General features: G+C 39.3%; 3 protein-coding genes across 3 annotated transcripts; 2 read left to right on the top strand and 1 right to left on the bottom strand.

Annotated features, from left to right (window-relative positions):
* Positions 1-714: 714 nt before the first annotated feature.
* On the top strand, positions 715-6,383 carry LOC100249314 (FRIGIDA-like protein 4a). The gene is made up of 3 exons (XM_002282429.5): positions 715-2,822; positions 4,199-4,374; positions 5,686-6,383. The coding sequence occupies exons 1-3, from the start codon at positions 1,928-1,930 to the stop codon at positions 6,181-6,183; spliced, it is 1,569 nt and encodes a 522-aa protein (XP_002282465.1). The 5' UTR covers positions 715-1,927; the 3' UTR covers positions 6,184-6,383.
* Positions 6,384-8,250: 1,867 nt separating this feature from the next.
* On the top strand, positions 8,251-10,332 carry LOC100249372 (uncharacterized). The gene is made up of 2 exons (XM_002278490.4): positions 8,251-9,811; positions 10,035-10,332. The coding sequence occupies exon 1, from the start codon at positions 8,748-8,750 to the stop codon at positions 9,792-9,794; it is 1,047 nt and encodes a 348-aa protein (XP_002278526.1). The 5' UTR covers positions 8,251-8,747; the 3' UTR covers positions 9,795-9,811; positions 10,035-10,332.
* A 666-nt stretch (positions 10,333-10,998) lies between these two features.
* Positions 10,999-11,639, bottom strand: LOC100244206 (ferredoxin C 1, chloroplastic). The gene has a single exon (XM_002282481.5). The coding sequence runs from the start codon at positions 11,559-11,561 to the stop codon at positions 11,118-11,120; it is 444 nt and encodes a 147-aa protein (XP_002282517.1). The 5' UTR covers positions 11,562-11,639; the 3' UTR covers positions 10,999-11,117.
* Positions 11,640-11,895: the final 256 nt, after the last annotated feature.

Here is an 11,895-nt window from a genome sequence, read left to right on the forward strand (position 1 = left end):
TAACACGGCCCTTAGCCCAGCCCAATCCTATATTTGGTGATTTTTATAGTTTTTATTATTACTTTGTTTTTCAATTTGAAATTTGGGTCATGGTCCTGGAAGTCAAAGCCAAAGATAAAGGGCGGCAGGCCTGAAAAAGGGGGGAGATTCGCATGAGCATTGCATCGGCCATTGGATAGGGTACAACTGTTGATCCACCCACCTTCTCCTTTGTCTACCATTATTTTAAAGGTTGGTTGTGGTAAGGAGATGACGGATGGAGACGGGTTTCATTTTTAAATTTAACCGCCTTCTTCCTGGAACTTTTTTGAAATCTTAAAATCCTAAATTTGTTGCTAGTTACCTTAGGTCTTGGTTGTTTTTTATTTACTTGTTGTGATGCGGTTGGAGTTATGGGGGGTGATTATGATGTCCACTCACATCCCTATCGGGGCAAAATAATGGCTACAAATATTCCAGGGTGTCAATGGATAAGTGATGAGTGATTAGAAAAATGTATTGTGTCCTGTGTCCAAGTGCTAGTAAATGCTAATTGGTGAGTGATGTGCGTGTCAAAGCAGGAATAGCGTAGGTAGATGGCACATCTACAACAGTGGGTTAGTGTATTAAGTGAGTGCCGGCACTCCGGCAAATGTCTTTACTTTATCTGACTACACCCATGTGGTTGTGAGTGGATTGGGCCACGCTCAAAGCCTCCCACTTTCCTCAGCTTTTCAGCACCCCTCTTCCCTCTCCCCTCTCCCCTCCCCCTCCTCTCTTCCCCCTCACCCTTCCCTGTTTTGGCTTTGCCTTTTTGGTTTGTTGATCCAACTTCGGTTTGCGGGAAAGAATTCCTCACTTATACCACACACCACCACCCAAGCACATCCCCCCCTCTCCCCCTCACACCTCCCCCTCTTATTCTACAAACCTCATCATCATTCCATCCACTTTTCACTGTGACCCAATCCTACGCACCCTCCCACCTCACCCACCTTCAAATTCCCTACCATCAACACGCAAGTGCTTGTGCTACACTGCACACTGCTCCTATATAATTCCCATTTACCTTCAATTTGTGACCCTTTTCAAAATCCCAAATACTTGCAATCCGAGGCTCTGTGAATGCGATCCCAAACAATAAATTCAATAAAACCATCGTTTTTCCTGCCTGGACCTACTTCAACAATTTTCCTACTCTGATAGTACTACTCTCAATCAAATTACTTTAGAAATATGTAACTGGTCTTAGGCGGCCATCGCTTTATTCATCCACGTAATAAAGAGGTCCATTAATATAACACCATCGTGTCAAAGGAGTTCATATCAGTGACACATAATGACTTCACCGTGCATTAACTTTCTAATCAAATTATAAAAGAGTGTATTATTAAATATTCCATTTTGCTTTTACGAAGATACTAAACAGATTTTTGTTAAGTTCGTATAAATTTTTTAAAGGATTTTATGTAGATATATATATTTTTTTGGGGCGGGGGGGAAGAAAAAAGTGATTTTTATTTAAAGCATTAAAATATTTTAAAATTGAGGTTAGCCTCAGGTGTAATAACAAGGTTGCATCAAAGGGTGAAGCTAAATGCTAAATCTAAATAAGCGAGGGAAGGAAAGGAAAATCATGGGCGGCAAACAATTTCTTTATGTGGAAAGTGGCTCAATGATAAGAGCGGAATGATCCGCATACCAAACTGGCAGCCGCTGGCCCCTACGCACCCCTGGCGCAAACTAGCATCGCCCCTCACCCCCCGACTGCTGAAAGACGCCACTACACGTGTTGACGTGATACGCACCCACGTCAGCGCCCTGTTCTTTCTCCCTATCATCTAGCTTTTTCGCTACCACACTCCTTCTCTCTCTCTTTCCCTCTTTCATTTTAGGGTTTCTGTCGTCTTCTTCTCTCTCTCATCTGCATCTGAGTCGCAGACCAACCATGGGGTCCATCCCCGATCCCGGTGATATTTCCGGCGAGTTGAATCAGCCCAGCTTCGACGACTTCCAGAAGCAGACGTCTCTCATGACTAGTTGTACTCTTCTCTGGAAAGAACTCTCCGATCACTTCACTTCCTTGGAGCAAAATCTCCAAAAGAAATCTGAAGCTCTCAAGAACAAGTTCCAAACCCTGGATCACCACACCAAGGAGTCCCTAGGCGTGCTCAAGAAGCGTGAGGTCACGATCGACGGCTCCGTGGAGATCGCACTTGGAAAAGTCGAGGAGAGCAGGGAAGCGGCATTGATCGCTCTCCTAAAAGGTGCGCAGGATGGGGAGGTCGATGACAGCGAGGGTTTGTTGTTGAAATTGAAGTCGTTTTGCTTGAAAATGGACTCCAAGGAGTTTTGGAGGTTCATAACCGCGAGGAAGAAGGAATTGGATGCGCTTAGGGCCCAGACACCGGAGGCTTTAGCCGAATGTGTGGATCCGGCGAAGTTCGTGTTGGAGGCAATATCGGAGGTCTTTCCAGTGGATAAGAGAGTCGAAAAGAGCGAGAGGTCGAATGATTTGGGGTGGGCTTGTGTTTTGGTGCTGGAGTCTCTGATACCGGTAGTTGTGGATCCGGTGCTGGGGAAGTCGCGGCTTTTGGTGACTCCAAGCGTGAAAGAACGAGCGAAGGATATCGCTGAGACATGGAAGGCGAGTTTGGACCAGCGCGGAGGGATTGAGAACGTTAAAACGCCGGACGTGCATACATTTCTGCAGCATTTGGTGACCTTTGGGATTGTGAAGGAGGAAGATGTTGATTTGTACCGGAAGCTTGTTGTTGGGTCTGCGTGGCGGAAGCAGATGCCTAAGCTTGCTGTTTCGCTTGGGCTTGGTGATAAAATGGCCGGTATTTTTCCATCCTGTTTGTCCTGTTTAGTTATATGCATTTTGTTTCTCGTCGAAATAAAAAGACATAATTTTTCCCCAAACTAAGTGGCTGAGCTGCGTGCGACGGTACTACAAAAACTGACTGAAGAGTGCATACAAACTGTGGAACAAATTACACCACTTGAGATGAATTAATTTTGGCTTGTCTATTTCTCAGTCTTTCTTCTTTCTTTTTTATTGATCTTATTAGATGATTTCATATGCAGATATTGCATCAATTGTAAAATTATAAACCCATGTTACAGCCTCCCAAGCCGCAAAATCATTTTACCAAGCATTAACAGGTGATAAGAATCCACGATCTCCAAGATATATGGATGAATTAAAGTGGACTGGCTTTTATCACTTAGATATAAGGTTCAAAGTTTCCATTAATAATCATCCTCTTAAACCTAGTGGAATCATTAAAAGATGTTCTTTTAAAAACGCGCTTCTCATATGTGGATGTGGTTTGATTGGCATTTTAGTTATTCAGATATCATTTGTGGGTACAAACTTGGATTTTGTTCTTTACTAGGCATTTGTCTAAATCATGTGGAGAATTAAGTCAGCAATATTATTGTCAAAGTGCAGAAGCTTATTTTCTATTGGGTGGATCTCTAAATCATCTATTATCTTTCCATAATTGTTGTTATGCAGTAACTTCTTACAACACATTACCAAGCTATTGGATTGGATGCTTTTTCTTAGAAACCTTACAAGATATGTCTGTTACATTTCCTAGCTAATTCTCAATCACAAATCCTCTGCCCACCATATTTTAGGCTGAGAAGTGGTAAGTTAATGCCAGGTAGAAAGTGTTACCCGTTTGGTTATCCTTTCGTGGGCCAAGATCTTAGTGTACTCAGTTTATTATTTTATATTTTTGTACTTCATCATATGAGATGCTTTCTTCTGCTATTCTCGGAATTTTATTTTTTTCTGTTTTTTCCCGATTGTTGTAGACCATGGTTTAAGTTATGAAAAGCCCCTTGAATTGATTCTTCCTTTTTTGTCTTTCCGTCCGTCTTTCTTTCTTACTTTGATCAATGTATACTTGCTTTGGTGGCTTATGTGCTGCCATTAGCAGTTCAAGTTGAATTTTAGTCACATTTATGCAGAGTCATGATGATCTAGTTGGATGCTTATTCTCACTACCTTTCAAGGTCACTTCATTATCTTAATTATTATGATATCTTAACCATGTCAATGTCTAGTTGACATGTGATGGTACTATCTTGTCTGGGCTTTTGCTTTTTCTGAGGTATGGCATGGGGCTTTTACTGTGAATTATTGGACATGTTCCAGTGTAGTATAGCTGAGTTTTAATGCTTGTAAAACTTTTGTCATATGCAGATATGATTGAAGAATTAGTCAATAGGGGACAACAAGTTGATGCTGTGCACTTTACATACGAAGTTGGGCTTGTGGACAAGTTTCCCCCTGTACCCTTGCTGAAGGCTTTTCTGAGAGATTCAAAGAAGGCTGCAACTTCAATTTTGGAGGATCCCAACAATAGTGGCCGAGCTGTGGTATGTCTTGCATCCATCCATCCTGAATGATATTCTTTGTTGTGTCCATTCTTATAAGCAAGGTCTACATGAATTTATGGAACTGGATTTCCTTCTTATTTACCTTGTCTCCTGTTATTATTAGATGAATGACAGCAGATTTTACCCTGGGTACGCTCATTTTTAATATCTTTTCTATGCTCAAATCATATATCTGTAGTGCTGATCATTGATTATTACTTTTGTTGGGGTCATGTTTAACCGTTAAATAGATTTTGGGACAGGAACACCTATGGCATCGTTATGCTTCTGCTATCTGTTCACAAATCGGGGGATTATTTTTGTCTGCCTCAAAAATATGGTAGTTTTGAAGAAAAAAATTTCTCAAGGCTCTCCTAATTGTTGGCAGTGGGTGCATTGCATCCAATCAGTATCAAATGCTCTTGTCGGGGAATACATGAAACCAAGGTTGTCAAAATCATGTTTGCAAATAGGCTTGATATGGGATCACAATTGAATTATGAAGAATAACAAGATTGTAGAAAGAAAAAGGTAACAGATAAAAAGGGTATATATTTCAAAATCATGATATAATTTCAAGAAAAAGATGTAGAAGAATCAAACCAATGTCTGGAAACTAGGCATGATTTCATCCGTAGCCAGAGATTGAAAAGAAGAAAGAGGGAAAGAGGGATGAGGGGTGAATGATGTACTGAAAAACTGCTGAAAATCAGAAATGTCAAGAAGTATATCTCTGAGGTCAAAGAGAAAAAAAAATCTAATAGATGATATAGTTGATGGAAAAAGAACCAATATCTCTGCTCTGCTGAAAATATTTCTAGGTGACTCCTAATTTTGATTGTTTTAACAGTGAAAAAAATAAAGGCAGGACTAGTTGCTTGCTAGACTCTCAGGGGTTGTCCCCCAAGTTGACTGGCCCCCAGCCTACCATGATATGATTCTTGTATGTTGTGAGTTTTGAATGGGAGCCAGGTCTTAGTTTTGTGATGGTATTGGGCATAGTGGGTATCTAGAATCTTCATTGGGAGCTTAATGGCTATTCCTAGAACATTTTGTATGGATTGGTTAATGGTGCTGGGTTCAATAGAAATGTATTTTTCTTTCTCGATGAACTAAAAGTTGATCAAGAAGACCCAGTAGACACGAGTAGACCTTTTCTGTACGCAAGATCAAACTTATCACACATTGATGAAAAGTGGTGTTAGGGCTCTAAAAAAGAGTGGGAAAATTTTGGAGTTTGTTCATGCACACAAACAAATAACAATGAGAGTTGCATTTTTGACTTGTTATCTTTATTTCTTTCTTTGGCAGAACCTAGCTGGACGCAAAGAACAGTCAGCACTCCGGGCTGTCATCAAGTGCATTGAAGAATACAAACTGGAAGCTGAGTTCCCTCCAGAAAACCTTAAGAAGCGCCTTGAACAGCTAGAGAAAGCAAAAACTGACAAGAAAAGGCCAGCTGCAGTCCCTGCCAACAAACGAACACGAGCAAGCAATGGTGGGCCCATGCCTCCAGCCAAGGCTGGCCGCTTGACAAATGCATACGTATCATCTTTCCCAGCTGCTCCTACATTCATCCGGTCTCCCTCTCACACTCAGTACCCTGCTGCAGTCCCTGCATACCCATATGACAGGCCAGCTGCACCTGCCATGTATGGCAGCAGGAGTCCACCAGCCAACCCTTATGCTTACTCGCCGGAAGCTGCCCCTCCTCTTGCTGGATCATATCCTGGAGCTCCCATCAACTATCCTGCATATGGAGGCTATGGCAATGGTATGGCACCAGCTTATCAGCAGGCTTACTACTGATAATAGACATGACTACTCTGAAGATGGTAACACTGATATGATGATGACCCCAATCTCATTTGCTTTTCTCAATGGTTTGTTTGTAATCACTAACCGCTTAATGGTAGCGATATCTGTGTGTTAATCATGACATTTCCTTGCTTCTTGCTTCACTGAGGTGAGAAGTTGTATTTCTAATGTTGATTGAAGTTGTAGTATTAGGGTGATTGTGGAAAGTAATTAGGGAGGTAGCTTAACAAAGTCGAGGACTCAAGGTACCACCAACTTTAGTAGGACTTGTTGTAGAAAGACTGCTTTTACTTCTCATTCAAGACGTCTCCTTGTTCCTTGGGTTTGGGTCAAATTGAGTCAAATGCCATCTCTGTTTTAACTTTTGGGGTAGGTTGAACTGCAGTTGTGGAATTGATAAAGGAACTTTTCAACAATAACTAGATGGTATTTGATTCAGTTTGAAGGTCTCAGGGCCCATCTTTCTACCTTATTTTAATTTGAGGTTAAATTGATCAGATGAACCCATACGGCGTCTAAATCTGCTTATTCATGAGCAGATAGCTAGGCATTGCTTTACGTGGTGTTCTATTGTTGTATTTGGTGACCTGACACCCTTTTGCTAACATTATTTATATGTTAGGACAGCAATGAGGAACTTTGGCCTTGCTTCATGTTGCATGGCCCAGCTTAGGCTTTGATATCAAGGTGCAACTGCGAATGGTCATTATGTTCCGCTGATTGTTATGTGGCTGTATAATTTATGTGATGCTATTTTCTGTGTGTTGTGCTTTATAACTTAAAATATGTTTGAAGGTCTGGAGGCTTCATTTGGCAACTGCCCCGCTAAGTTGTAAAATGAACCTGGATGGCTGTTAGGAGTTCTGTAACTGGATCATGATGTCAACAACTTGGACTGTTCTCTTCCATTGTCTTTCCTTGGTTAGTTTATTCTAAAAAGCTGCAGTGCTGGCATGGATATCAAATAAAAATACTGCCAAAAAGTTTAAAATATGGGCCAAATCGTTCGGTAGCTCCCTTTTATATTATTTTATCAATCCCGACAACACAAGGCATGTTACAGTTGGTGGGTATGTTCGTTGACGCCCTGAATCGCTAAGTTGGCAATGGTTTGGTTATTTAGAACCTACGTATCCTATTATTGCGGGTTATGCCAACTGTTGATATTAAAATTGCCTTGCACGTTCAGGCACATGTGCCTCTGACATCCTCCGCCATTGGCCGTGTGACCCGTGTTGATGGCTTCCAAGCAAATTTTGGTTGAAAGCTGAAGCTACCTTGGGAGCTTAACTTACAAGAGTCTTAATTCATTAAAAGGGAAACACAGGTCTAGTTATTTCATAACGTTTATTGCTTTTAAAAATAAAATTTTGTTTGAAAATTTGGATGTGTAAATAAGTTTTCTTCATCTTGATTTTAACTTTGATATATTTCTATATAATATAACATTTTTTAAAGTGTTTTTTTATATTTTTCAATTATTCTTAAAACACTTATCATATCTTAAATAACTATTTTTTAATCAAAGTTATTAAATGTGTTTTTAAATTAAAAAATAAAATAAAATATATTTTATTCCCTTTTAACTTTCAGCGAGTTTTATATTTCACCCCTTTCATGCCTAAAATTCAACACTGTTTCTTAAAATTGTTAAAATATTATACTTGTGCCCTTAAATTTTTTAAAAAAGTTAATAAATGATTTATTGAAGGTATTTGGGAAATTTAACTTTGAAATTATTAATTCACAGTTGGTTTTGCTTAATTTCATATTAATATTTGAATCGAAAAAAAACTTAATATTTTTTATAGTTTGAAGAAAGGTTTGTAATCGGAGGTAAAATGTTGATATTTAATAAGTTTAAGTGGTAAAATATCAAGTTTTGAATATGAGAAGTCGAGTGTTAAATACTTCAAAGTTGAGTAACCCTAAATCTGCCGAGACGTATTGTTAAATTAAACAAAAATAATTATATCATGCTGTCAAGAAAGTTGCTAAATATGCCTTCAATGTGCTAGATATTGATTTCATCTGAAGATTCTGAACACATGAAATAAACTATAATATCTCTGTTTAAGCTTGGTTGAAAAATCAATATTTATTTATTCCATTTTCTTCAATCTTGACCACGTAGGACGAAAATTGGCTGGAATAGCAACTTTCTAATTGGACCAAAGAGGCTGGCGAATAGACCATTTGTATAGTTGGAATGGATTTAGACATTCTTCATTTGAAAGGCGTTTCTACTTCGGAAATATTGATTATTCAAGGGCCTGTTTCATGGTTGTATCGTGTATGATGGATAGAGATATGGATCTTGAAAAGACACCTAGTCAAGCAAAACTAATGAAGAGCGGTTGTCTACCTACGCTTGCGCTCGGCCTTTGTTAATAGCGCCAGTTTCGTGAGTGCCTAGCAGGAGATGAAACAGTTTTCACATACCAGCTGTTTGATGATTTGCCTGTGAGAAGTGAGAACTACTCTCATGAACCCATTCCCGCCCACTTCCGAATTTCCAACCCCTTTGTATATTTTATAAAATTGGACGAACCGCAATGGCATTCGTGTTGTTGAGGAGACGCATCACCTCCTCGTCGATTACAAATTCTCATTTTCTTTCAGGGGCTCGGAATTTTTGTTTGCGTGTCTCCACGTTTCTTGATAAGGAAAAGGAAGCAACCCAATCAGCGTTGGACGATAACAGGAAGATGTCATGGGGAAATTACTCTAGTGAGATTCATCTTCCTTCATTATATTCCCATGGTGGACTGTATCCTGATGGTTATGATATTGAGCTTGTGGATCCTGATACTTGGCGGGTTTCGTCCGGTTTAGCCCAGGCATGGCGAGATGGACCATCGGGAAGGAGAGTTGTGAAGGGAGCGGTTGATGAGCAGATTCATGAATCCCCTTCTTTTGAGGCCGACCTGGATTTTGATGAGATTGAGGATATGAGGATTTATGGTAGTCTTTTTTACAAACTTGACAGGGACTCAAAAGAGTTTGAAGAGTACAATTTGGACTTCCATAGGAAGAAGTCTTCCAAGAATAAGGGTGATAAGAAAGAAAGCAAAAAGGAGAACCCAACTCAAAACTCACCTAATAGTGAAAAACTTCCAAAACTTCCAAAGGTTGTGAAGAGCAAAGATCATATTTTTCTTCTTGATGGAAGAGATTCTTCTCTCGTTGAGAAGAAGCTAAGGACTCCCACTTTTAATCAACTCACGGCCCCTTACCATGAACCCTTTTGCCTGGACATTTTCATATCAAAAGGGTCTGTCCGTGCCTGCATCATTCATAGGGTCACCAGCAAGGTAGTGGCTGTGGCACATTCAATTTCTAAGGACATGAAATTTGACCTGACATCAACGAGGAATGTGACTGCATGTGCTGCTGTGGGGAGAATTCTAGCTCAGAGAGCATTGGCTGATGATATCCATGACACGGTTTACACACCAAGGAAAGGGGATAAGCTGGAAGGGAAGCTTCAGATTGTGCTTCAGTCTATCATTGACAATGGTGTTAACGTAAAGGTGAAGCTTAAGCAGAGAAAAACCAAGAAAGCTAGTCATCTACCACCTCACCATATGGTGCTGCACTGATTGTCTGATGAGATGAGGTGATTAACTTATTTCCAAAACCTATAGTTTATCTTAATTTCCTTGCAAAAATACCATGCTGAGAGCTTTATGCTGATTGAGCCAGTCTGCACAACTTCTTCGTGTTGGACAATACATGTTTTTTTCTGGGAAAATTGTTTTGCATAAAACATAGACCGCTCTGTTTGGCTTATCTGTATTAAAATATTGCAATTATGAATAAAATCAAATCCTTTTCTTCAGTCATTTATCTTATAGGTTATCAAGGACTGGACTGGATTCATGAACTGCAATTTCTTGTTAAGAATTTGATTGATTTGCGGCTATGATTCTAACACACATTGATGGAATAATATGCTACCCTTGGAATGAGACGCCACTGCATCTAATGAACATAGCAAGCAGCCTCCCTCTACCACATTTGTGTTGAAATACAAGTATATAATGAATTTTAGGATCATCCACTCCTTTTTAGTTTACCAACAGATTCAAATAATGGCCTCTTTATAGTTTTGTAGTTATAAAATGATACTGTTAGGACCGGTTATTGATTTATTGATAAATGAATATTTATTAATTTAAAGAGAATATCATGTTTCTGTTGTAGAATATTTGTATATGTATGACATATAAACCTACAAACAATGGATGTGGTTGAAGCTTAATATATAGAAATCTAAGAGACCCTTAAAAAGAAGAGATGTTTATTAGTTGTTGAAGATAGAAAAACTCTTAAAAGGAGGAGATGTAGTGTCAAAACTTAATGTTAGAAGATAAAGAGATTTCAAGAATGCTATGGTTCCAAGGAAGAGTTGAATTGAGAAAAATAAAAGTCGTAAAAAGTTACTCAATGTTATATGTTATGAATTTTTATTTGCTATTTTTTTTTTACTTCATCAATTATTAATTTATATTTCCTGGGTTCGTTAAGGATTTCTAAAAAAACTAGTATCTCATGCATTTAGCGAGACTATTACTTTAGTATATTGGCCCGAGTGGAGACTAAAAGATTTTGTTCTTACATTGAGGTATTTAATTTATCGAACATTTATTTATTAAGGTTTTATGGTCAAGGTAATGTGATTATTACAAATATTTTTGATAATGTGATTATTACAAATGTTTTGAAAAAACATATCGATTCCAATCTTTGATCAAAGTTCTCATATCGATTAAGAATCAAAAGCAGCACAGAACATTGATAAAGTTCAAGTGAATACTAGTTCTATTCAACATTCGCAGAACAGGAACATACATAGTTTGATTCAACTCTTCAATGCGCAAAATCAAAATTTTTTAAAAACCTTTACACTTGACCCAGAGGGTTTAGTCATTAGCAGTTGCCAGTTGCAATGACAGCAGCTCCTCCTCAGGAATGGTTTTTATATGACAATCTGATCGCGGATAAGCGACACATAAAAGAGCATACCCACGCTCCACAACATCATCGCTGAGCATACCTTCACTTTGGTCGATGGTGCCACTCACTAGCCTAGCTGGGCAAGTCATACACACCCCAAGCTTGCAGTCATGTGGCACAGACAAGCCAGTGTCCAATGCCTTGCCTAAAATGCTCTCATCTTCTTCCACCTCCAGCTCTGTGGTTTTTCCCTCGTGATCAATTACCACCTTGTAGGCCTGGACTCTCAAGGAGAGTTGGCGTGAGTTAGGGCGTGGCCGGGGCCTGATCTGAAAAGTAGGGAGCTTGGTGAGCTGGACTTGTTTAGTGAGAGTGAAGGAAGGAGATGTAGTGAAATGAAGAGTAGCCATGTTTTCTTGAGGATGAAATGTGGAGGGGAGTCCTTGGGGGTGTCGACTGTCGAGGAGATGTGTGGTCTTAGGAAGGATAAGGGATTTTTGGAGGTTGAAGGTTATAGTTGGAATTTTGGGTGTAAAAAGGCCAGTTCGGCCCATCCCGGCTCGAATTTTTGGACCAAGGACCCATCCCAGTACAACTTTCAGGTTAATACCCAGCCCATTCTAGCCTAGCCCGACCACCTGAAAGTTGGGCCTTGTTACATTTCTTTAAAACCCAGCCTATCATGATCATTGAGGTAATAAAACTAAATAAATCTTTAAAAATGGATTAAAATTGATTTTATTA

Source organism: Vitis vinifera, chromosome 5 (assembly GCF_030704535.1).
Source record: "Vitis vinifera cultivar Pinot Noir 40024 chromosome 5, ASM3070453v1".
In the NCBI taxonomy this organism is placed as follows: domain Eukaryota; kingdom Viridiplantae; phylum Streptophyta; class Magnoliopsida; order Vitales; family Vitaceae; genus Vitis; species Vitis vinifera.

Excerpts from the sequence above, each read along its gene's own strand:
- LOC100244206 (XM_002282481.5), bottom strand. The coding sequence starts at position 11,561 with ATGGCTACTCTTCATTTCACTACATCTCCTTCCTTCACTCTCACTAAA.
- LOC100249314 (XM_002282429.5), top strand. The coding sequence starts at position 1,928 with ATGGGGTCCATCCCCGATCCCGGTGATATTTCCGGCGAGTTGAATCAG. Across the intron at positions 2,823-4,198 it reads GCTTGGTGATAAAATGGCCG|ATATGATTGAAGAATTAGTC; the intron begins GTATTTTTCCAT and ends TGTCATATGCAG. Across the intron at positions 4,375-5,685 it reads ACAATAGTGGCCGAGCTGTG|AACCTAGCTGGACGCAAAGA; the intron begins GTATGTCTTGCA and ends TTTCTTTGGCAG.
- LOC100249372 (XM_002278490.4), top strand. The coding sequence starts at position 8,748 with ATGGCATTCGTGTTGTTGAGGAGACGCATCACCTCCTCGTCGATTACA.